The sequence below is a fragment of the Chiloscyllium plagiosum genome, unplaced genomic scaffold (assembly GCF_037043375.1).
Source record: "Chiloscyllium plagiosum isolate Xiang-an unplaced genomic scaffold, Cpla_swu_hap1 HiC_scaffold_36, whole genome shotgun sequence".
Classification (NCBI taxonomy): Eukaryota; Metazoa; Chordata; class Chondrichthyes; order Orectolobiformes; family Hemiscylliidae; genus Chiloscyllium; species Chiloscyllium plagiosum.
The window spans coordinates 33,844,571-33,870,840 of NW_028270174.1; the positions used below are offsets into that span (position 1 = coordinate 33,844,571).

General features: G+C 41.4%; 1 protein-coding gene across 4 annotated transcripts in view; it reads right to left on the bottom strand.

Moving 5' to 3' along the window:
• Positions 1-26,270, bottom strand: part of intu (inturned planar cell polarity protein) — a 118,040-nt gene that overhangs the window by 22,896 nt on the left and 68,874 nt on the right. For all 4 annotated transcript variants that reach the window (XM_043674187.2, XM_043674188.2, XM_043674186.2 and 1 more), the window contains 5 exons: positions 21,821-21,910; positions 20,513-20,590; positions 17,231-17,420; positions 7,059-7,112; positions 3,212-3,274 (listed from right to left, as the gene is read on the bottom strand). In XM_043674187.2, the coding sequence (XP_043530122.1) occupies positions 3,212-3,274; positions 7,059-7,112; positions 17,231-17,420; positions 20,513-20,590; positions 21,821-21,910 (475 nt within the window). The remainder of the gene's footprint in view (positions 1-3,211; positions 3,275-7,058; positions 7,113-17,230; positions 17,421-20,512; positions 20,591-21,820; positions 21,911-26,270) is intronic.

A 26,270-nucleotide genomic window follows, 5' to 3' on the forward strand; every position in this document is an offset into this window, starting at 1 on the left:
TGTCCTACAAATTCTGTGTCATACGATCTTATACTCCACAACCACTTGATGAAGGAGCAGCGCTCTGAAAGCTAGTGCTTCCAAATAAACCTGTTGGACTATAACCTGGTGTTGTGATTTTTAACTTAGTAAAGAAAATGAAATGTAAAAATACAATTTTATTGAAAAGCAATTCTGACTATTTGCTATGATGCAACAAGCATTTTCAATTTCTGAAATAATTGTAGGTTGTACACCAACATCAAAATGTCATGACAAATTGTATGCAAATTTTAACTACATACAAACACTTCCTGTTCTTCCATTCAGCCTTCTCAACACTCATTCAAGTTCTTCCCAGTACTGAGTCTGCTCTGGTGCTCTTGCTGAAGTAAAAATATATTTGCTCCTGAGGACGCATAGTGAAGATTCACTGACTGATTCCTGGGAGTATGGGAATGTCCTATTAGAAGATACTATGGGGACTAGGCCTATAGAGTTTAGAAGAATGGGAAGTAATCTTATTGAAACTTACAAAGAGTTGAAAGACTAAGACAAGGTGGATGCTAAAAGGATGTTTCCCCTGGCTGAGGAGTGTAGAACCAAGGGACAGAATCTTAGAATAAAGAGCAAATCAGTAAAATGAGATGAGGAAGAACTTTGAAATTTTCTGCTTCAGAGGATGGTGTAATCTCATTGATTAAGTTCAAGACAGAGGCTGTTCGATTTCTACATTAAAAAAAAATTCAGATGTGGAAAATCGGAAAGAAAAGGCTGGAAAACTCACCAGATTTGGCAGCATATGGGGAGAGACATAAAGTTCTAAATTTTCAAGTCCAATTTGACTCTTCTTCAGAACTGTTTGGGATCTGTAGAAGAGTCACATTGGACTCAAAATGTTAACTATGTTTCTCTCCACAAATGCTGCCAGAATTACTGAGTTTCTCTAGCACTTTCTGTTCCTATTTTCATTAGATTTTTAGTTACTAATGATTCCAGTTTCAGGACATCTGCTCTGAGCTGGAGAGGAACTTGGAATGGCAGTGGGGCAAAGTAGGAGGTTCTGCATCATCAGTATGAGGAGCTAGGCACCAATCAGAACTCATACAGTTAATGGTAGTGTCCTAGGTAGTGTTGAGAAATAGCGAGACCTAAGGGTTCAGATACACAGATCTTTGGAAGTTGTGTCACAGGTTAACAGGATGGTTAAGAAAGCATTTAGCATGCTTTTCTTCATTGTTCACACCATTGAGTATAGGAACGCTCTATATCTGAATACACATAGCATTCAAACAAAATGGATGAATTGAGAGCGCAAATTGAAATGATTAAATATTATTTGGTAGTCGTTATTGCAGGATGAAATGGACTGGGACCTGAATCTTGAAAGATACAGAACACTGAGGAATGAGAGGAAAGTAGGAAAAAGTGGAGTATTAGTTCAGTTAAATATGATTGTATTAGTACAATAAAGTGGGATGGCTGAAATTCAGGAAATAAAAATGTGAAATAGTTTGGGTAAAAATGAGAAATAGTAAAGGCAAGAAGTCACTTGTGTGAGTGGCACAAAGGCCCCTTAGCAGAAACCAGTCAGGTAAGGTGCAAAGGAAGAAATAATGGCAGGTTGTCAGAAAGGCATAATGATAATATGAGAGATTTTATTCTAAATATTGACAGGAGAAGTCAGATGGGCAAAGGTACAGGTCATTCTGCTATTAGGAGACAGTTGTGTTCCTCCGCAACCTCACGCCATGGAAAACCGCTTTAACAAATCGTGCTGTAGAAGATCACTAATAGAAAATCACTAAATCCATTCAATTAAACATTCGTGTTATCCAAACAACTTCCATAATTAATTAATCGCGTTATAGCCAATTTGCGCTGACGAAATGCGTGTTTATAGCAGAAATCATTAAATGTTTTCAGGATAGTTTCTTAGAACAGCATGTTCTGGAACCAACTAGTGAAGAAATTTCCCAGAGCTGGTACTGTGCAATGAGATGGGATTAGTTAGTAATCTCATAGTGAAAGCACCCCTAGGTAGAAGCAACCAATATATGATCAAAGGGGAGGGAGTCCAAGATTACTTTTTGAAATTTGAAGAAAGGTAATGATGGTTTCACAAAAGCAGAGCTGGTAAAGTGAATTCACTATTTGTGTTAAAGGATGGGTTTACAAGAGATGCAACAGCAAACATTGTGGTGTGCCACAAGAAACATAGCTGAGACCTCAACTGTTTACAACTTATATAAATAAAATGGATGAAAGGATACAATACAGGTTCCAAATTTTGCTGATGACACAAAGATAGGTATGAAAGTATGTCATGATACAGATTTTTAAAAAATTGACATCGGATAGGCTAGGCTTGTGTCCACTGGAGTTTATAAAAGCAAGAGCAACTTAACTGAAACATATAAAATCTTGAGCAATTTTAACAGGGCAGAGTTGGAGAGGATGGTTCCACTTGTGGGAATATCAAGAACTAGATGTCAGTGTTTAAAAATAATTGGCCACCCATTAAAATTCACTTTGAATTTGAAGTCAGAAATGTCCACAATATTTCAGGGTTCTGACATGTATCATGACATACAGCACTAACATTACATTCAATTCTAAATTAACGCGCTCTTGCATTTAATAGCATCTATTCAGTAATTCTACATTATGTATATATAATTTTGGAGAGATTTTAAAGGTGTTGGTGCTTGCTTATCAACTAGGCATAAATGATATGGCAATTCAAACTTGGAAATATAAAATTCAATTTGTACTTATTTTAAGAAAGTTTTAAAAAATCAGTGATCTGGAATACAAATATAGTTTACAAGCAAATACATGTAGCAATTTTAGGTGTTATGATTCAATACTATAGAATTCACAACTGACTTCAACATATTGTATGCTTAAAAACCAATAAACCAAAAATAACCACTTACCATTTTTCAACATCACTCAATTTTATTGTATAATCTGGCGTGAAATGCAATTAATAGTTAATGAGATTTCAGCATCAAATTAGTCAACAGAATCTTTCATACTGGTGTGGCACTATTTTCTTATAAACACAAAAACATCATTATATAGCAAAGTCTTCTTGGTCTACTATGTACAAATTATTTAACACACTGAGAATCTAATCATTTTCTTGAAGCAGTAATACAATTTTAGCAACCTATCGAGTTATAACCGACTCCTCTTAACTCTTCTTTTCTAATCAACAACAGCTTACCTTGAAGAAAAGACAAGAACCTCGTATCACATACAGTCGTCGAATGCCAAAATAATCTTCAGACTGAAACAAGTTAAGTAGGTTCCTGGTTATTAGTCGACTAAATATCAAAAAGTAAGTTTGCAACAAGATAAACTTATATAGGAAAATGCATTAATTCTATTTAAATTTTATTTTCATCATTAATGCTGTAATTACATTTCAAATGACATAAGCAAACAATCCATCTCAGATAAGTAAGTGAAACAAGTTTAATTACATTTTGGTGTATATTATTCAGATATGACATTTTAAAAAAACCATACCATTATAATTTGATGTGGCTGTACTAAAAATAAAGTGGTCATATAATTCAGCCCTTATCTCACCTGCCGATTACATTTCTTATTTAAATCTAATGCTGTATGTATCCTTAGACTGTCCTAACCAGAACACAGTTTTTAGCTTTCCCAGAAAATCATTGGCTTCTACTGACACATAAATTAATTTGCCAAATGTGAGTTCAGAGCACAGGGATGCATCCAGCCAGAACATTAATTGAGTATTTGGGCATAAGTTCAAGACAGGTTTTTATTCATCAAATTGTAGACTGTAGAAGACCACATGCAGAGAAATAGCTTTCTCAACATACCGGAACATAGTATTTCAGGAGGCTCAGGTTTTTGCATCAGCTAGTCAAGACATTTTAAGCTCAATGGAATAAGATCTGCTGTCAACAAGATCTGGTTGCCTACATTTTAACAGTGGTAATCAAAGTCACCAATAGCTTCATCGTCTGCTACTCTGCATCTTTCAGGGGCTAAATTGGAGACATCCAAGGTTAGTGGGTAACAATGTATAAACTTGGGTGACCGAAGCCTTTTTTGCTAGAAAAGACAATTTATATTGATTTTTCTATCCATAATTCCAGTCAGATAGTGTGGATCTTTGAGTTTGCAGCTCCAGCTAGGTTCCCAGAGATATAGAGATTTCATCAACTATATGCATGTGGCAATTAAGGCAACACACAAACCATGTCAAATTATACATTAACTGCTAGAAATGGTATTTATGAAGTTGTGTGCGACATTTCCAGGAAGCTGTCGTAATACTTCATCCTTTGGCAGACCACCCCCCTTCTCTTCACATTTTAAAACTGACTTACAGACCAAAGAATATCCACTTAAATATTATTGCTTATACCTAAAGGGCTGGGATTGTGTGTTCGTCAGCAGGTTGAGGAAGGCGGAATGGAAATAGAGTGATCTGCTCACTCTTACTGTTATGGACCAGACTGAACTCCCTTCAAATATATTAAGGAGATAGCCTAGACCCTAACTTATTTAAAGACAAGTGTAGTGTAATGTGTTATGTTCCAAATGTAACTTGATTGGTTCCACTACTTGGTTTTAAGCAAAAGACACTTTATTCTTAGTCTATGGTTAAAATACAAACAAAAGAAAGCAGAGTTAAGACAACTTTAACTCTATTGGAAAACTTAACAGAATAACAGGTTATTTAACTACTAAATAACAACTGTTCCAATGTAGTAACATTCCATAAACACACTCTCAGCAAAGGCAAATTCAGTAAAACAAATTGTCTCACATGCAATCCTGGCAGCGGAGAGAGAACACTCCAGCTTTTTGGCTGTGTCTGAGAAAGATGTAAAGCAGCTTCCACAACCAAATTCAAAACTCCAACTACTGAAAGCTGAACTATAACTCTGGCTCTGTGGGAGCCTGACTCCACCCATTCATGCTGCTTTTATTGTTCCAACTTAAACAAAAACCCAAGGCCTCACAAGCTGTTTATTTTACTGTCTTGGAAGAAACAGCTCATCACCTATGGCTCAAAACCTCTCAAAAAAAAAAATCCCAGGACCTCTTAAAGCCATAGTATCATCACATCTCAGCTCATCAAATGAAGCACTGAGTAGCCAATCAGTCGCAGCATGACAGGAAGGCAACAAATTAACAGACAAATGGAAGGGGGCTTCACGCTCAATCATGTGTTTTGGTTGTCATTAATAAACCATGTTGTCATATGACAGAGAGGGTACACATCAATAGGAAGTCACTACAAATTTAAAAGCTTCCTGTTATTTCAATCTTTCTTCATCTTGTACAGTATGCCCCAAAACGTTAGTAAAATTAATTTAAAACACATACTGATGCTGCCAGGTTCACCAGCAGAATCCACTGCTCCTTTTATCCATGGTCCTAGTGGAAGGCCTATTCTTTCACCTTTTTGTTGACTCATCATTGCTGCCATAAAGTACTGCCAATCTCTCAAAAATGCATTGAGCAACAAAAAATTATATATATTTGGGTTGTCAGTTGACAAATTTAAATGTAATCTCAAAATGGGGAGTGGCCATCTGATTTCCATGCTCACTTGTCTTCAATAGTTTTGGAGTCCAGAGTCATGATGATGTATTGCCAATCTGAATTCATCATGGTGTATGGGGCAAAGGGGCACCGAATTCGAGGCACTAAAATCCAAGCCATGAAGCTTTGTGGATCAGTAGAATTTGAAAGGCCTTTTTTTTTGTAAGCTGATGGGCTCTGATCGAGTTTTTTCTCTTGATCTAAACTGAATGTTCAGCATTGTTAACTTGTTTATTTGAGCCCTGAGTGTCCTGAACACTAAGAGTAATAAATAGTTTCCCAAATTGCGTAGACATACATTAAATGCAAATAGAATCATTTCATTGATACAAATGCTTTTTTAATTCTGTAAAGCTTCTATGCTATTTTATAACCATTCTGTTATGTTTCCATCAAATAGGTTGGCAAACACTTGTGCAAAATTTTGAATACAAATTCGAGTTGCTAGTTATTCTTTGGACACAACCAAGTATTATGACACAGAGACAAACAAGTCAAACCAAATCAGCCTTTCTACCTCTATTTGCAACATAGTAACATGAAAAGTTTGAAGATCTCCAAATAGTATCCATTGGTTCCTGACCAGACTTTTGATTGAATAATCCCTCACTTAGCAAATGATTAATATACAGATATTGGTTTTGCATCTCAACAAAAGACTTAACAATCTATTATATAAAAAATAATATTAGCATAAAGAAAATTAAACAACACAGTAAACCGATTAATGTTTGCGCTTTCAACTTGAAAAATCTATTTCCAGCCCTCTTTCACACAAAAGGCAGCGAAGGGATAAATGAAAGAAAATAATATAACTGGCCAGATTAATTAAGTGGCTTTCACATTGTGTTGTTTCACAGGGATAGATTTTGATTCCTTGGTTATTTTTCTTAAATGTTGATCAGAGTTACCTCTCAGTTCACACAGGTAAGGGCAGTAATGCATCTCTCTATACTCTAGATTTCACGAAGATGGTGTATCATATTAGGCAATGGAGGTTTTAAATCTTCAAGCTGTCTCAGCAGCATCTCGAAGATTTTAGAAAGCATCTTGGGAAACACTGTTCAAGAAACAAGATTAATTCTGGCCTCGCGCTGATAGACTGATTGAGGCCTCTGAGAGAATCTATCATCATTCATCAACTGCCACCTGCTTGAACAATGGGTCTCCTCAGACTTGTTTGAACCAACTGCCAGGTACTGACCTTGTTAATAGCCAACTTCTGCTTTGTGTTTAAGCACATTGCTCTTCCTGGGGTGGCTGTGTCTGTTAGAACCTTTTTAAGGATCAGCCTGCAATTAGCCTTCACACCTGAACTTACAAACAAGCAAAACTGGTATACTTTTCTCCTTTAACGCAAGCTCTCTCAAAATCCACAAGTCATTTCCAGCTCATAACTCAAAACTAATACAAGAATAAAAATGAAAATAATGAAAAATCAATGAGCGTTCAAACACAAATTATTATAATTTTATTACCAATTCTCCAAAGTCTGCTGATTCTAGATCACTCATTGCTGTATCAATGTCCACCTGAAATTAGAATAAGTTGAATTCAGGATGCAATGAGGAAAATATATACCAGAACCATCAAATTTATTTTTAAAAAAACCTTCCAGAGGTACTTCACGATTCGGCAGGTGAAAAGTAGCAAGTGACTGCTTAACACATTAAATTTAAATGTGAAATTAAAGATTTAAATACTTGCAAGGATTATTACATATTTGTAAAGGTAGCAATGCCATTCCATCTAACACCAGGGGGAAACGTTATGACTTGTTACCATCATGCTCGCAAGTGTACGGGGATAGAAAGTAAAACAGGTGTCGGGCGACTCCCTTCACACCCATCCTACTTAAGGGCAGCATTTCCACCTTTACCACAATTGCTTAGTTGTGGGAGTAGGCATGCAACTCAGCAACTTATACTGCTGGAGAGCACTAAGTTAGTATCCCTTCTATGGAAGATATTCTGATTAGATGCCCTCTTTCCCTCTTATCCACGTCTTCCTATCTCCGGGGATTGCAAAGCAGGTCCATTCAAAATCCCTGGACTTACCTGACATCTAGAACACACCTTCACATCTCTCTTGGGACAATTTGTTAGTCATTATTCTCTTCTGGTGGTTCTGATCAATGCGATTGACAAGCAGCATGCTAAGGGGGGGGGGGCTTCTTTCCCCAGGAGGGGCAGAGTTTCTACTTTGAACCAATTAAGGTTGTCTACAGCATAGAACATAGAAGAATACAGCGCAGTACAGGCCCTTCGGCCCTCGATGTTGCGCCGATCCAAGCCCACCTAACCTACACTAGCCCACTATCCTCCATATGCCTATCCGATGCCCACTTAAATGCCCATAATGAGGGCGAGTCCACCACTGCTACTGGCAGGGCATTCCATGAACTCACGACTCGCTGAGTAAAGAACCTACCCCTAACAGCTGTCCTATACCTAACCCCCCTTAATTTAAAGCTCTGCCCCCTTGTAATAGCTGACTCCATACGTGGAAAAAGATTCTCACTGTCGACCCTATCTAAACCCCTAATCATCTTGTACACCTCTATCAAGTCACCCCTAAACCTTCTTTTCTCCAATGAAAACAACCCCAAGTGCCTCAGCCTTTCCTCATACGATCTTTCTACCATACCAGGCAACACCCTGGTAAACCTCCTCTGCACCCGTTCCAGTGCCTCCACATCCTTCCTATAGTATGGTGACCAAAACTGCACACAATACTCCAGATGTGGCCGCACCAGAGTCTTATACAACTGCAACATGACCTCAGGACTCCGGAACTCAATTCCTCTACCAATAAAAGCCAGTACGCCATATGCCTTCTTCACCGCACTATTTACCTGGGTGGCAACTTTCAAAGATCTGTGTACATGGACACCAAGATCCTTCTGCTCATCCACACTACCAAGTATCCGACCATTAGCCCAGTACCCCATCTTTTTGTTATTCTTACCAAAGTGAATCACCTCACACTTAGCTACATTGAACTCCATTTGCCACCTTTCTGCCCAGTTCTGCAGCTTATCTATATCCCGCTGTAACCTGCCACATCCTTCCTCACTGTCTACAACTCCTCCGACTTTCGTATCATCCGCAAACTTGCTCACCCAACCTTCTAACCCCTCCTCCAGGTCATTTATAAAAATGACAAACAGCAATGGTCCCAAAACAGATCCTTGCGGAACACCGCTAGTGACGGCACTCCAAGATGAACCTTTGCCATCAACTACTACCCTCTGTCTTCTTCCAGCCAGCCAACTCCTAATCCAAACCTCCAACTCACCCTCAATGCCATACCTCCGTATTTTTTGCAGTAGTCTACCATGGGGAACCTTATCAAACGCCTTACTAAAATCCATATACACCACATCTACCGCTTTCCCCTCGTCCACCTCCTTAGTCACCTTCTCAAAGAATTCACAAAACCATGCTGACTATCCTTGATCACATTATTCCTATCCAGATGTTCATAAATCCTATCCCTTATAATTCTCTCTAAGATTTTGCCCACAACAGAAGTGAGACTCACCGGCCTATAGTTACTAGGGTTATCCCTACTCCCCTTCTTGAGCAAGGGAACCACATTTGCTAGCCTCCAATCTTCTGGCACTACTCCTGTAGACAACGAGGACATAAAAATCAAGGCCAATGGCTCTGCAATCTCCTCCCTTGCTTCCCAGAGAATCCTAGGATAAATGCCATCAGGCCCAGGGGACTTAGCTATTTTCACCCTTTCCAGAATTTCCAACATCTCTTCTCTACATACCTCAAAGCCATCCATTCTACTTAATTGTGACTCAGTATTCACATCGACAACAATGTCCTGTTCCTGAGTGAATACTGACGAAAAGTATTCATTCAGTGTCTCCCCAATCTCTTCAGCCTCCACACGCAACTTCCCACTAGTATCCTTGACTGGACCTATTCCTACCCTAGTCATTCTTTTATTCCTGACATACCTATAGAAAGCCTTAGGGTTTTCCCTAATCCTACCAACTAAGGACCTTTCATGTCCCCTCCTTGCTGCTCTTAGCTCTCTCTTCAGGTCCTCCCTGGATACCTTATAACTCTCAATCGCCCCAATTGAACCTTCACGCCTCATCTTTACATAGGCCGCCCTCTTCCATTTAACAAGGGATTCCAATTCCTTATTAAACCACGGCTCCCTCACACGACCCTTTCCTCCCTGCCTGACGGGTACATACTTATCAAGGACACTCAATAGTTGCTCCTTGAACAAGCTCCACATATCAATTACGCCCTTGCCTTGGAGCTTACTTTTCCATGCCACACATCCTAAGTCATGCCTCACCGCATCATAATTTCCCTGCCCCCAGCTATAACTCTTACCCTGCAGTGCACACTTATCCCTCTCCATCACTAGAGTAAAAGTCACCGAATTGTGGTCACTGTCCCCAAAGTGCTCACCTACCTCTAATTCTAACACCTGGCCTGGTTCGTTACCCAGAACCAAATCCAGTATGGCCTCACCTCTTGTTGGCCTATCTACATATTGTGTCAGGAAACCCTCCTGCACACATTGGACAAACACTGACCCATCTAACGAACTTGAGCTATAGCTTTCCCAATCAATATCAGGAAAGTTAAAGTCCCCCATAACAACCACCCTATTACTTTCACTCTTCTCTTGAATCATCCTCGCAATCCTTTCTTCTACGTTTCTAGGACTATTAGGAGGCCTGTAAAAAACTCCTAACAGGGTGAACTCACCTTTCCTATTCCTGACCTCAGCCCAAACTACCTCAGATGGCGAGCCTTCATCCATCATCCTTTCCACAGCTGTAATACTATCTTTGACAAGCAATGCCACACCTCCCCCTCTTTTACCCCCACCTCTGACCCTACTAAAACATTTAAACCCTGGGACCTGCAACAGCCAATTCTGTCCCTGTTCTACCCATGTCTCCGTAATAGCCACAACATCGAAGTCCCAGGTACCAACCCACGCTGCAAGTTCACCTACCTTATTTCGTATACTTCTTGCATTGAAGTATACACACTTCAAGCCACTTTCCTGTTTACAGGCACCCTCCTTCGAAATTGATGCCATGTTCCTAACCTCCCTTCACTCCAGGTCCTGCACCCTAAAGCTACAGTCTAGGTTCCCATGCCCCTGCATATTATTGCCCTGGACAGTTGAACCTTTGGTCAGCACAGTTTCAAAGCACTTTTCATTTGGGGAGGTAGTGGAGGAGGGAAGAAGAGGGAGAACAGGTACTCTGTCCTACTTAAAACTCCTGCAAGTTTATACTTCATAAACATGGTATATGTAGCTGTTAATTCACTGAAAGCTAATCATTTACAGTGTACATTGACTGAGTTTTTTTTTACAAAAATCCAGAAATTAAGAACTATAATATGATATAGAATTAAAAATCCACTATTTACCAACCATATCATTTCACTATGGAAAAGCGGGAGTTACACTTTAGGAAAATTCAGTCTAAAATTCAGTGCAAGTTACTGTGGGCTTTTTTAAAAAATTGCTAACAAGTGAACCACTGTCTTACCATTGTTACCTGGAAGCCAAAAAGGTGGAAGCTGAAAACATTTGGGAAAGGTAGACAGGCGAGAGAGGAAGCAAGCAATAAACTTGCTGCAATATCTCAAGAAATAAAGTTATCCTAAATTGACTTTAGTTACCCTTCAATTCAGTTAAAGGTCCTTGAAACAATCAGTAGTTTATAGCACAAAGCTTCAATTATTGCAAAGGTTTGCAAGAGCACCTCCACTGAGCTTACTAACAAAACCTATGACAAGTGTGGTAAATTTTCAGAGAATCAACACCTCATTTATTAATCCACAAGGGAATTATCTCATTTATCATCTTCCAGTTCTGATTTTGTGGGCTTAGAGATTGGGTTACTTTCTCGTATAATGAAACAAAGAACTGTGCATACTGGAGATCTGAAACAAATAAAAACAGAAATTGCTGGAGAATCATATCAAGTCTGACAGCATCTGCAGAGAGAAAACAGAGTTAACATTTCTTCCTGTAAACTGACCCTGTACTACCAGTTGCCTGTCACTTCGACAAACCACTGTGTACCCATGGCAACATTTGTGTCTCAGGCCCACTGCAGTGGTCCAGTGATGCTCAATGTAAACTGGAGGAATAACACCTCATCTTCCACTTAGGCACCTTATAGTCTTCAGGGTTCAACATTGAATTTATCAATTTTAGAGCATGAACACATCTTGCCCTTATCTATAACCCAACTCTACAACCCCAGATCCAGTTATGAAATGGGTTGCTTTCAACACAGGAGAAAGTGAGGACTGCAGATGCTGGAGATCAGAGCTGAAAATGTGTTGCTGGAAAAGCGCAGCAGGTCAGGCAGCATCCAAGGAACAGGAGAATCGACGTTTCGGGCAGAAGCCCTTCTGTGCTTTCAACACAGTCAACATATTTTCAACTACGCCTCATTAGCACATTATCTAGCTTCTTTTCTTTCCTGGTTTACAATCAACAATCCCTTTGTCTGCATACCCTTTTCCCCCTCTCTCTCTCTCTGTGCTCCATCTCCAACTATTTAGTCACTCTTTTGCCCTCCCCCCTCCCACCCTGTCATCAGCATAAATACCACACTTTCCTAGCTGCTTCTAGTTCTGAAAAAGGATCACTGGACCCAAACCTTTTTCTCCACAGATACTGCCAGACCAGCTGAGTTTCTCCAACAGTTTTTTTGTTTTGGAGTATTTTTGTACTTCACTGGTTGATAAATACGAAATAAACACCAAGAAATGTCAGCATAGGAAACCAGAGATATCTGCAAATTACTGGAACATTGACTTCAATATATGGCTTTGAGTTCTAAAATAAAACTTGTGTTAGTCACAAGGAGAAAAAGCTTGAATGTGCCAATCAGCAAGATTTCCAACCTCCATTGGGACATTGCCTTCTTAAAAAAAAAGTCAGAGATTGCTAAAGTCAGATGATTATCCCTATTTAATGCAATATTCATTGAATAGAGATCAGAGGGACTTTGGTGTGCAAGTGCACCAGCTCCTAAAGGTATCAGGATAGGTGGATAAAGTGGTTTAGAAGGCATAAGGTATATTTGCCTTTACTAGAATAGAATGGTCTTTATTGTCACGTGCACTCGAATAAGTGCAGTGAAAGGTTAGTAATGGCGCCTCTTGGTGCCATCTTAGGTACAGATATTTTAAGTGTTGTTACAGAATTTAAAAAAGTAAGCCAATAAAAACAGTCCAAAATGACAATAAAAAGTGATTATAAAGTACTTAAGTTCTAGAAGTTGTAGTTGAGGGATAGAGTTTAAGAGCAGGGAGGTTACACTGGAAGTGTAAAAGGTTGCTTATGCCACAGCTAAAGTCTTGTGTGCAGTTCTGGAATCTACATTATAGTTGGGAAGTGATAGCAATGGAGAAGGTACAGAGGAGATTGACCAAGCTGTCATAGATTCATACAGTTCAGAAACAGACCCTTTGGTCCAACCAGTCTACGCCAACAATAATCCTAAACAAAACTAGTCCCACCTGCCTGGGTTTGGTCCTTACCCCTTCAAAGATTCCTTATTCATTTACTTATCCAAATGTCTTTTAACGTTGTAACTCTACCCGCACCCACCACTTCCTCTGGAAGTTCATTCCACACAAGAAGCACTCTGTGTAAAATCATTGCCCCCAATATTCTTTTCAAATCTTTCTCCTCTCATCCTAAAAATATGGCCCCTGGTCTTGAATTTCCCCACCATGGAGAAAAGATAACTGCCATTCACCCTCTCTATAATTTGTGTTGCAGACATTTCGTCCCCTGTCTAGGTGACATCCTCAGTGCTTGGGAGCCTCCTGTGAAGCACTTCTGTGATCCTTTCCTCCGGCATTTGTAGTGGTTTGAATCTGCCGCTTCTGGTTGTCAGTTCCAGCTGTCCGTTGCAGTGGCCGGTATATTGGGTCCAGGTCGATGTGCTTATTGATTGAATCTGTGGATGAGTGCCATGCCTCTAGGAATTCCCTGGCTGTTCTCTGTTTGGCTTGTCCTATAATAGTAGTGTTGTCCCAGTCAAATTCATGTTGCTTGTCATCTGCGTGTGTGGCTACTAAGGATAGCTGGTCGTGTCGTTTCGTGGCTAGTTGGTGTTCATGGATGCGGTTTGTTAGCTGTCTTCCTGTTTGTCCTATGTAGTGTTTTGTGCAGTCCTTGCATGGGATTTTGTACACTACATTGGTTTTGCTCATGTAGTTCTGTTGTTTTGTTCCGTTGACAACGGAATGAGGACATGCCAAAACCCAAAGGACTAGCCACACTACCATACATCAAGAGCATTTCTGAACTGACAGCCAGACTACTGCGACCACTAGGACTCATAACAGCACACAAACCAACAGCCACTCTCAGACAACAACTCACCAGAACGAAGGAACTGATACCCAGCATGAGCAAAACCAATGTAGTGTACAAAATCCCATGCAAGGACTGCACAAAACACTACATAGGACAAACAGGAAGACAGCTAACAAACCGCATCCATGAACACCAACTAGCCACGAAACGACATGACCAGCTATCCTTAGTAGCCACACACGCAGATGACAAGCAACATGAATTCGACTGGGACAACACTACTATTATAGGACAAGCCAAACAGAGAACAGCTATGGAATTCCTAGAGGCATGGCACTCATCCACAGATTCAATCAATAAGCACATCGACCTGGACCCAATATACCGGCCACTGCAGTGGACAGCTGGAACAGACAACCAGAAGCGGCAGGTACAAACCACTACAAATGCCGGAGGAAAGGATCACAGAAGCGCTTCACAGGAGGCTCCCAAGCACTGAGGATGTCACCTAGACAGGGGACGAAACGTCTGCAACACAAATTCCCAGCTCGGTGAACAGAACCACAACAACGAGCACCTGAGCTACAAATGTTTTCACAAACTTTGAACCCTCTCTATAATTCTGATGATTTTATAAACTTCAATGAGGTCACCTCTCAACTTCCTACACTCCAGTGAAAAAAGTCCCAGTCTATCTGTATAACTTCCTTATAACTCAAACCTTCATTCCTGGCAACATCCTGGTGAATCTCTTCTGAAGCCTCTCCAGCTTAATAATGTCCTTCCTATAACAGGGTGACCAAAAACGGACAGTACTTCAGAAGAGGCTTCACTAACTGCAACTTCAACATAATGTTCCAGCTCCTATACTCAAAGGACTGAGCAATGAAGGCAAGAGTGCTAAATGCCTTCTTAACCACACTGTCTATATGTGATGCAAACTTCAAAGATTTATGATCTGAACCCCTCTCTGTTTTATGACACTACCCAAGGTGCTACTTTTAATTGTATAAGTCTTGCCCTTGTTTGTTTTACCAAAATCCAATAACTCACATTTATCCAAATTAAATTCAATTTGCCAATTGACCTAATTGATTAAGATCTCTTTGTAATCTTAGATAAGTTCATCACTGTTGACTATACCATTAATTTTCAAGTCATCCACAAACTTACTAATCATGCCTTCTATATTCTCATATAAATAGAACATTGAACATTACAGCGCAGTACAGGCCCTTCGGCCCTCGATGGTGCGCCGACCTGTCATACCAATCTGAAGCCCATCTAACCTACACTATTCCATGTATGTCCATATGCTTATCCAATGACGACTTAAATGTACTTAAAGCTGGCAAAATTCATTATCTTTACTGTAAATATAAATCATTTACGTAAGTGACAAACAAATGTTTCCTGGGCTGGAGAGTTCCAGTTATGAAGAGAGATTAGACAGGCTTGGGTTGTTTTCCTTAGGGCAGAGGAAATTGAGAGGACCATGCTTGAGATGTATAAAATTATGAAGACCATGGACAGGATAGACAGGAAGAAACTTTACCGTTGTGCAGGGATCAATGACCAGTGATCATAAATTTAAAGCAAGGAGCAGAAGCTTTAGAGGAAATGTGAGAAAAAAACTTTTTCAGCCTGAGGGTAGTGGAAATCTGAACTCAATGCCTGTAAGGGTGGTAGAGTCAGAAAGCCTCATAATATTAAAGTAGTATTTAGATGTGCACTTGTAATGCCAAGACTACTTGGCTTTGGGCCAACTGCTGAAAAATGGGATTAGAATAGTTAGGTGGTTGTTTTTGACTGGTGCAGATGCCCTTTTCAGTGATGTAAATCTCTACGACTGTAATATTTCTTTATTGTGCTTCAAAAAGGGCTTGGGATAAATCAGATGTAATAGCAGCAAGAGGCCACTGAGTGGCACTGAAGATTAAAAAACATTTTATAACTTTTTTCCTTGGAGATCATCTTGTGCAAACATTATGGAATTTTACATTTTAAAGAGGATGCTGTAATTAATTTTTTCTTCAACAGCAAAGCATAAATTCATTATCTTTAATGTTATTAGATATTTCACTCTGAGATGGTACAATATTACTATCAGTTTGAATATCATAAATTGTAACTTTCAAGTAACACACATTGAAAGAAAAAGGACATGGGAAATGTGATTAAAAAAAGCATGCATACATTGAACTGGTATGAATTGACTGTCATGAAACCTTCCAGTTATGGAAAGATCATGCATCTATACAGTTAAAATACACCATATAACATGAGCTGAATTAATAAGATTACAAGGGTATGTTCTCCAGACATTTCAGGGGTTAGAACTTTGCATTTGAAAAGTCAGTTTACAAGGCAGCAAACAATATATGTCTCTAGTTTAACAGAAGGCCTAAAGTAATCCAAACAAATCACGACAATCAATCGTTATAGATAAAACAAAGTTTGATGGGCATTGAAACTTAGTGAGGTCCTTCGATTATTATGTGCAACGGCAAAGTTAACAAGTTACTGACGATTTCCTCTAACTATAGTGAAATATTTGTGATGAAATGGGAAGCATCTTTAGAAGAATATCAATTCCCTCTTGTGATTAGTAACTCTGAGCTGTACAAAGAGCTACCAAGGCAGGGGATCAAAAAAATGTGATAAAGACATAGGAAAAGCTTTGAGGAGGAGAAGCAGATAGGCAGAGTTGTTTAAAGAATAAATTGAGCACTGAAGGCACAACTGCCACTAATGCAGCAATTAAAATTAGGGTTGTCAAAGATCTGGAGAAATGCGGTGATCTCAATGAGTTGATGTGCTGGAGGAAGCTTCAGAGAAAGGAACAGATGAGTCTTGTAAGGATATTAAAGCAAGAATGAGAATTTTTAAATCCAGATGTTGTCAGTCCAAGATCTAAAGAAGTTAAGCAAGCACAAAGAGGAAAGGTAAATAGAATTTGGTGAGTTAGGAAATATACAGAACAGTTCTGGACAAGCTCAATTTGGAGAAGGTTTAGACTGAGAAAATAAACCATGGTTACATTTTTTTGAGAAGTTATCAGTTCTTGCAGGGTTTTTAAAAATTATTTGTCTCTCTATAAAGTTGTCTACATCTCTCACAGCTTTTGATTATTTTTAAGTAAACTGAAGAGAAAATGTTTAAAAACTAAGTTACAAGTTTGCTACTCAATTACCAGAGAAAAACTTGCCTTGCTATTATTGTACAAAAAGTTGCAAACAAAATAGGGCATCAAAATGTTTGACTGCACACACAAGTTGTAATAGTCCTTTGAATTTGGTTAACTTACTTTGATATCCTGGGGTAATGTTAGCCACCGAACTCCAGGCAGGCTGTCTGAAAATAATGTGCTTGAAATACTGAAACACTGGGAACTGGGACTTGTGTTGCAGTTTAACTTGGCTGGCTGAATAGCTCGTTGGAAGCTCAGATTGAAAAAGTGGTCTAACTGGGGAACATTGTCCATCTTGCAAAAGGCACTGAAGGAGGACAAGACATAGAATTAAAAATGCAGAACATCAAATTGGTTCATTAATTGCTCAAAAGCAGAATAAAACATTAAAACTAAAATGACAATAACTTATATAACAAACTATCAATTCTGCATTATTATCTTAGATGGTTAGGAGTCACTTTCAATCTTTGAATAGTGTAGCTAAAAGTAAATAAATACCCCAAGCCATCTGCTCTTTTGTCTAGATGAAAAGCAGTTTCATCATCACAGATCACTATAATTAATGGTAATTTCAGCACTGATTTCCAGCTCAAGCTATTTTTGGTTTGATCTGAACACTGAATGCTCATTTGATCAGTGGCAATTGAATTAACCAAAAACTGGGAATTGTCAAGCCTGAGTTTTTGAATCTAGATGGGGGATTTAAACATTCTTTACCAAAAGTGGCTCAGTAGTACCACTACTGATTGAGCTGGCCAAATCCTAAAGGACATAGCTGCAAGACTGGCTCTGTGCAGGTGGTGAGGGAACAAAATAAGGAAAAAGCTTAATTAATCTCATCCTCATCAGCCAACCTTTTGCAGAGGCACCTATCAGAATTGACAATATTTTAAGGAGTGAGCACTGTAGTCTTTGTGGAGGAGTTCCGTATTTGCAATGGGGAAATGCAGGGTGGTAATAACACTGTGATAAATGAGATATTTTCAAACAATCTAGCAACTGAAGCTTGGGCATCCATGAAGAACTGTGAGACATTAGCAGAAACAGAATAATATTTCACCACAATCTACGATCTCATAGCCCACATTTCCCCACTCTACCACTACCATCAAGTCAGGGGGTCAACCCTGGTTACAGTGAAGATTGCAGGAGGCTATGCCAGGTAGCAGCATCAGGCATATTTTCTTAAAAAATGAGGTGTCAATTTGTGAAGTTACAAATTGTGACCTCATGAACCTTATAAGTCTAAAAGACAAAGCTTTTCAAAAACCTGGAAACCTCTTTAGAGTGCATAAAATAATCAATCAATCAAATATATAGCCTTTCAAAGCCCTTTTCAAAATAAGCTCATAAAACTGTAAATTAAAACAAAGCTCACTCTTCCTCAGACCTCTAGCAACAACCCCTGAAGAACCCCATTATGGATGTTTGGAGCTCAGCAAAGCATTCAGAATGTCATTCACAACATAACTTATCAAAAAAACCTTGCATAGCTGACTACATCAAAGTCTTTTGAAATAGCCTTAGCAGATGACTGTCTGTTACATTCCTTTAAAGGCTGAACAGATGGCTGAATTGTGAACAAATATAAAAATTAAAGAATAGGTACATCTCAATAATGTTGAATGCGGAACAGCACTTCATCCAGTGATTGATATAGTCTGATTCATCCCAACATTTTCATAATGCTAATTAATGCCACTTATAAATGTTACTTTCCAGTTATGTCTACAAAGGCTTCAGAAACCCATCCACCTTGCTAAAACATGTCAAACTCCAGGAAATATAAAATTGAAGTAGGTAATGATGTGCAAATCCTGGCATTATTTTTTATATATGATTGTCACAATCCCCATGCTTTCTAGGTCAATTAAAAGAACAGCTAGTAGATTCAAAACTAAATTTTGGAATTTCAGTCATTCCCTCACCCAACATCGGTTTGTCCCACATCAGGATGAAACAATTTGGTCAAGACTCTGCATTAAAGGCAAACAATACTTCAATTTGATGCCTCTTCCAAAGATGACATCTCTGTCAACACAGTGCTGCCTCATAGCTGCACTAAAGTATAGGCCTAGTTTACAGACTCAAATCTCTGGAATGGGTGCTTGAATTCACAATGCTCTGACTTAGAATTGGCAATTTGATACCAGTATTCACTCAACTCCATCAATAATATCACATCAATGATATAATACACATCAAGGCACCTAAACATTAGCTGTTCTTTAATCTAAATTCCACTGCTCAACCATATCTGAAACAATCAATATCTTTCAGAGTATACATTGTCTTAACCCAGATAGCTCAACATGACAAGGTTTTCACAAGCCTGCCAAAAGATGGGACGACTCAGAGGGTGGTGGTGGAGGGTTGTTTTTCAGACTGGAGGCCTGTGACCAGTGGAGTGCCACAAGGATCGGTGCTGGGTCCTCTACTCTTTGTCATTTACATAAATGACTTGGATGTGAGCATAAGAGGTACAGTTAGTAAGTTTGCAGATGACACCAAAATTGTAGGTGTAGTGGACAGCGAAGAGGGTTACCTCAGACAACAACAGGATCTGGACCAGATGGGCTAATGGGCTGAGAAGTGGCAGATGGAGTTTAATTAAGATAAATGCGAGGTGCTGCATTTTGGGAAAGCAAATCTTAGCAGGACTTATATACTTAATAGCAAGGTCCTAGGGAGTGTAGGTGAACAAAGAGACCTTGGAGTGCAGGTTCATAGCTCCTTGAAAGTGGAGTCGCAGGTAGATAGGATAGCGAAGAAGGCGTTTGGTATGCTTTCCTTTATTGGTTAGAGTATAGAGTACAGGGGTTGGGAGGTCATGCTGCGGCTGTACAGGACATTGGTTGGGCCACTGTTGGAATATTGCGTGCAATTGGTCTCCTTCCTATTGGAAAGATGTTGTGAAACTTGAAAGGGTTCAGAAAAGATTCACAGGGAGGTTGCCAGGGTTGGAGGATTTGAGCTATAGAGAGAGGCTGAACAGGCTGGGGATGTTTTCCCTGGAGCGTCGGAGGCTGAGAGGTGACTTTATAGAGGTTTACAAAATTATGAGGGGCATGGATAGGATAAATAGACAAAGTCTTTTCCCTGGGGTCAGGGAGTCCAGAACTAGAAGGCATGTGTTTAGGGTGAGAGGGGAAAGATATAAAAGAGACCTAAGGGGCAACGTTTTCACGCAGAGGGTGGTACGTGTATGGAATGAGCTGCCAGAGGATGTGGAGGCAGCTGGTGCAATTACAACATTTAAGAAGCATTTGGATGGGTATATGACTAGGAAGGGTTTGGAGGGATATGGGCCGGGTGCTGGCAGGTGGGACTAGATTGGGTTGGGATATCTGGTCAGCATTTATATTGTGCTTGTCACAATTTTGCTTGAGTACTTGCCTGTCTAATGAGCTGTACATAAACTTCAAGGTTCTCACAACATTCTTGATCATGTTCCTGAGCTGTGGAAGAGGTACCCTTTGAAGGAAAGAAGAATCTGTCAACTTAGCATGTGCAAGTGTTTGAATGAACAATAATTACTTTAGTAAGTAAAGAAAGCTATTTCACAAGACTTGTTGTTTATATTATGCAAGGAGGAGGGGAAGTGGGTAACAACCATTTATATGTCATTGTTAATGCAGCAAAACATTCTAAGGTGTTTCATAAGAGTGTTATCAAAAAGTGATACATAGCCACATAGTGAGATATTAGGATTGAGGACTAAAAATTTGGTTTGATGAGGAATGTTTAAGAAATGTCATAAAGGATGTGAAAAATAGAGTACTGGACAAAGATGAGTAGATAATGATAGTGTGTTTAGGAAGATATTTTCAGATTGAAGGGCTATGCAGTTGTCGGCGCAGTTTCAACTAGTGCAGTATTGAAAATTAGGGATATGCAAAAGGTCAGACTTAGAGGAGTGAGGATATCACAGACCACTGAAGGGTTGAATGAGCTTACAGAGATAGGGAAGGATGACACCATGGTTGAAAACAAGGACGATTACTTTAAAATGGAAATATCGGTGAAACAGACATCAACAAACAGAGCACCCAGGCAAGGATGTAAAGTAGCATGTGGGCAGTGTTTTTTTTAACCCAAGTATATGTAAGGTGCCAAGAGGGAGGCCAAATGGGACAATGACTTTAATCTTCTTAATACGGAGTTAGAAGAAACTTTGGGCCATCAGTGCTGGATGTTGGACAAAACAGAGACAGTGTAGCTGCTCAGAGACGCAATGGTGGTAATGAGACAAGGTTGAGTATTTAAAAAGTGTATATGTGGAACCTGACACAGTTTTTGGATGATGTCAATGAAACATAGTAGATAAATAAAATATAAGGAAGGCATAGGGAATCAGAGGCAATGGAGTAGGAATTCAGGGGCTTAAACAGTCAATAACTGCTTCCTACATTAAACCTATGATTACACTTCAAAACTACTTGATTGGTTGCAAACGCACTCAATACAAAAGCAAATCCTTTAATTATAAGTGCCACAAATAATTGAATATTCTCCTCATGTTTGCAAAGCCAAATCTTGTAAAACACAGATTTAGATATGTTTGCACATCAGCTTTAACGTCTGGGTTCTGAACATCTGAATACAATTCTTTCGGAATGCAAAATGTTAATAGGCAAATATGCATTATTGATTCCTTTTCTACAAGATTTTCTACAGGATTAACCACATTTTGTTAATACTTGCCTTTCAGCTGGCAGTCCTATCAGCAGCAAATTGCTACCTTCCTTCCAATAACCTACGTTAATAAGTTTTCCATTCAGCAGGAATGATGAACTAGGCAAGAAAATTGCACAAAAAAGCGAACTGTTAAAAACATTTAAAGAAATATTCGACTTTATTATTTTCTTTTGTCATATAGATAAGTGATATACTAAAACATTCGACAAATAAAAGGACCAGTTAATCCATTTAAGCTGTCCCATATAATTCTGAAGCATTCCATCAAGAAATTTCTTACTCTCTCGGATCTGTAGCAGTATGGGTGCATCTTAATTTCTACACTGTACCAGAATGGTTAACAGCTAAGTCTTTACAAGGTTGATGGGAAAATGTGGCCAACTTCACAGGTACAATAGCCTACTATGCAAGGCAGAGGCAGGCACTGCTCATTAATCAGGAATCTGGTAATAAGGAATGCTAAAAGGCAGCCTGACCTTTGTGGTTTTCAAGCTACTAAATTAAAGACAGAAGGGAGAGCAATGAAACAGATCTTGTCTATACAGCTCTGGATGGATGCTTTTAGAATCACAAGGCTCCTGGGTGGTAGTTGAACATTCTGGAACTTTCAAGTCAAAACATATGTGTGCTTTGAAAACATCAACAACACAACCAAGGAACAACCATCACAGAATCAGGACCCTGAGTCTGGACTTCAGAGAATAAAGATAGACCTAGCTGAGTGATTGAAGCCTGGGCCAAGTATCCCTCACTAGTGTTGCTAATACTTCAGTGTCAGTAGTAATTCTGGGGCATGCTTTGTATGTAATTGGATACTGTAGTATTAAACTGGCTGAGTGGTAAATAAAGAAGTAGGTCGCAGTAATAGTACAGGCTGCAAACATTGTGTTCACTAGCAGTAATCTGGGAAGGGAACAGAGTATGTTTTGCAGTCCCTGAGCTATAGTAGTCACCTTAAACCAGAACTTAAAAATGTGTTGCTGGAAAAGCGCAGCAGGTCAGGCAGCATCCAAGGAGAAGGAGAATCGACGTTTCGGGCATAAGCCCTTCTTCAGGAATGAGGAGGGTGTGCCAAGCAGGCTAAGATAAAAGGTAGGGAGGAAGGACTTGGAGGAGGGGCGTTGGGAATGCGATAGATGGAAGGAGGTGAAGGTGAGGGTGATAGGCCGGAGAGGGGGTGGGGGCGGAGAGATCGGGAAGAAGATTGCAGGTCAAGAAGGAGGTGCTGAGTCAGAGGGCTGGGACTGAGAAAAGGTGGGGGGAGGGGAAATGAGGAAGCTGGAGAAATCCGCATTCATCTTCTGTGGCTGGAGGGTTCCTAGGCGGAAGATGAGGCGCTCTTCCTCCAGGCGTCGTGTTGCCATGGTCTGGCGATGGAGGAGGCCAAGGACCTGCATGTCCTTGGCGAAGTGGGAGGGGGAGTTAAAGTGTTCAGCCACGGGGCGGTTGGGTTGGTTGGTGCGTGTGTCCCAGAGGTGTTCTCTGAAACGTTCCGCAAGTAGGCGGCCTGTCTCCCCAATGTATAGGAGGCCACATCGGGTGCAGCGGATGCAGTAAATGATGTGTGTGGAGGTGCAGGTGAATTTCTGATGGATATTGAAGGATCCCTTGGGGCCTTGGATGGAAGTGAGGGGGGAGGTGTGGGCGCAAGTTTTGCATTTTTTGCGGTTGCAGGGGAAGGTGCCGGGAGTGGAGGTTGGGTTGGTGGGGGGTGTGGATCTGACAAGGGAGTTGCGGAGGGAGTGGTCTTTCCGGAACGCTGATAGGGGTGGGGAGGGAAATATATCCCTGGTGGTGGGGTCCATTTGGAAGTGGCGGAAATGACGGCGGATGATCCGATGTATCTGGATGTTGGTGGGGTGGTAGGTGAGGACCAGTGGGGTTCTGTCCTGGTGGCGATTAGAGGGGCGGGGTTCAAGGGCAGAGGAGCAGGAAGTGGAGGAGATGCGGTGGGGAGTTCTTGGACTAAGGGGGACAGGACCATGTCAAGGTATGCAGAAATGAGTTCGGTGGGGCAGGAGCAGGCTGAGACAATGGGTCGGCCGGGGCAGTCAGGTTTGTGGATTTTGGGCAGGAGGTAGAAACGGGCGGTGCGGGGTTGTGGGACTATGAGGTTGGAGGCGGTGGATGGGAGATCCCCTGAGGTGATGAGGTTATGGATGGTCTGGGAGATGATGGTTTGGTGGTGGGAGGTGGGGTCATGGTCAAGGGGCAGTAGGAGGAGGTGTCCGTGAACTGGCGTTTAGCCTCAGCAATATAGAGATCGGTGCACCAAACTACCACCGCGCCTCTCTTGTCTGCCGGTTTGATGGGGAGGTTGGGGTTGGAGCGGAGGGAGTGGAGGGCCGCACGTTCCGAGGGTGAGAGGTTGGAGTGGGTGAGAGGGGTGGAGAGGTTGAGGCGGTCAATGTCACGGGAGAAGGGGTCATCAGAGGGTGGGTGGGATCCCTGGTTGGAGAAGTAGGCGCGGAGGCGAAGGCGGCGGAAGAATTGTTCGACGTCTCGCCGTGTGTTGAATTCGTTAATCCGGGAGCGTAGGGGGATGAAGGTGAGGCCTTTGCTGAGGATTGATCTTTCATCCTCAGAGAGGGGTAGGTGTGGAGGGATGGTGAAAATATGGCAGAGATCGGCGAGGGGCGGAGAACGGCGTGGGGGCAGACACACATTCGGCATGGTCGGTGTGTAGGCGAGTGACGTCACTGGGAGCGGAAGTAGATGCTGCGATGACAACTCCGGGGGCGGAAGTGGCTGCGGCGAATGCAGAAATGGTGTTCCCGGTGGCTGTGGACCCCGCGGAAGCTGCGAATCTGTCGGCGATGGTCTTCCTGGCGATCGTGGAGGCAGTTGTATGGGTGGCAATCGCGGAGGCTGCATGGTCGGTGGGGGCGGAAGTGACGTCATGGTTCACGGCGGCGGTTGCTGCAGCAGCCGCGTGGTTAATGGCGCCCGAGCGCTTCCAGAGGCCGATGGAAGATTCAGGAACAGTTGAGGAATCCGGAGTGTGGGGGCGGAAGCACATGAAAGGTTTTGGTACTTACTGTCTTTAATTTCCGATATGGCTAGGAAGAACTGTTTGTTTAGTGTATGGATGAAGAACAGTAGAGGATCTTTACAGGTCTGTGAGAGTGTTGTCCTGAGCTGGGGTAGGGCTGACTGTAGGGAATGTAGGTAGCGGCACATGGCTGCAAGCGTGGAGCGGAGGATCCGGAGGGAGGTCTATTGCTGGAGGCTTCGGATTTGTTGTAGGTACTGGTTGTCCTGGTTGGGCCCAAATTTTGTTGGCCTGAACGTAGTCTGGAGTCCATGCGGGGTCAGTTGGTTCCGTAGACAGGTGCTGAGGAAGGAGACGTGGCTGTGGTAGCGAGTCTGTTTGAGCACGTGGCTGAAGAGCTTCAGGGCAGAGGAGATGATGTGGGGGGTGCAGTGAGAGAGGGACTCACTGAGATCCTTGTAGAGGGAGGAGGAGAGCTTCTTCAAGGAAGGCATCCTTGCAAGAGAATTCGCAGTAAGTTAAAATCAACTAGGAGAAAGTGAGACTGCAGATGCTGGAGATCAGAGCTTAAAAATGTGTTGCTGGAAAAGTGCAGCAGGTCAGGCAGCATCCAAGGAGAAGGAGAATCGACGTTTCGGGCATAAGCCCTTCTTCAGGAATGAGGAGGGTGTGCCAAGCAGGCTAAGATAAAAGGTAGGGAGGAGGGACTTGGGGGAGGGGCGTTGGGAATGCGATAGGTGGAAGGAGGTGAAGGTGAGGGTGATAGGCTGGAGATGGGGTGGGGGCGGAGAGGTCGGGAAGAAGATTGCAGGTCAAGAAGGCGGTGCTGAGTCGGAGGGCTGGGACTGAGAAAAGGTGGGGGGAGGGGAAATGAGGAAGCTGGAGAAATCCGCATTCATCCCCTGTGGCTGGACGGTTCCTAGGCGGAAGATGAGTCTCTCTTCCTCCAGGCGTCGTGTTGCCATGGTCTGGCGATGGAGGTGGCCAAGGACCTGCATGTCCTTGGCGGAGTGGGAGGGGGAGTTAAAGTGTTCAGCCACGGGGCGGTTGGGTTGAAGTCAAGTTAGAACCACCTCCTAAGTTTAGAGGACATAACGAATCATGTAGGATAAGCTGGGACTGAGATGTCTCAGATGTTCCTAGAGAGCAAGCTGCTTGATTGCACAGTAGAAAGTTTTTTGAGCTTCTGTTTGAGGATCTGGAATGTATAGGAAGTCAACTTTGGGAAGAAGGCAAAAGACTGTTAGATAAAAAGGTGAAAAAGCTTGAGAAGGCGCAGGTAACTGCCTGCTCAGTCAGATTCCTGTATGAAGTAAAGATAAAAAAGATGTCCTCTGGGAGGACAATTGTGGCCTAGAGAGACAGGTAGCTGAATTAGAAAAAAAACACAGAAAAATGAACTGAACTTAGTGCATATCACTTACTTCCAGAGTCAGTGTGAAAGAATCTATTTCGAAAAAAAAA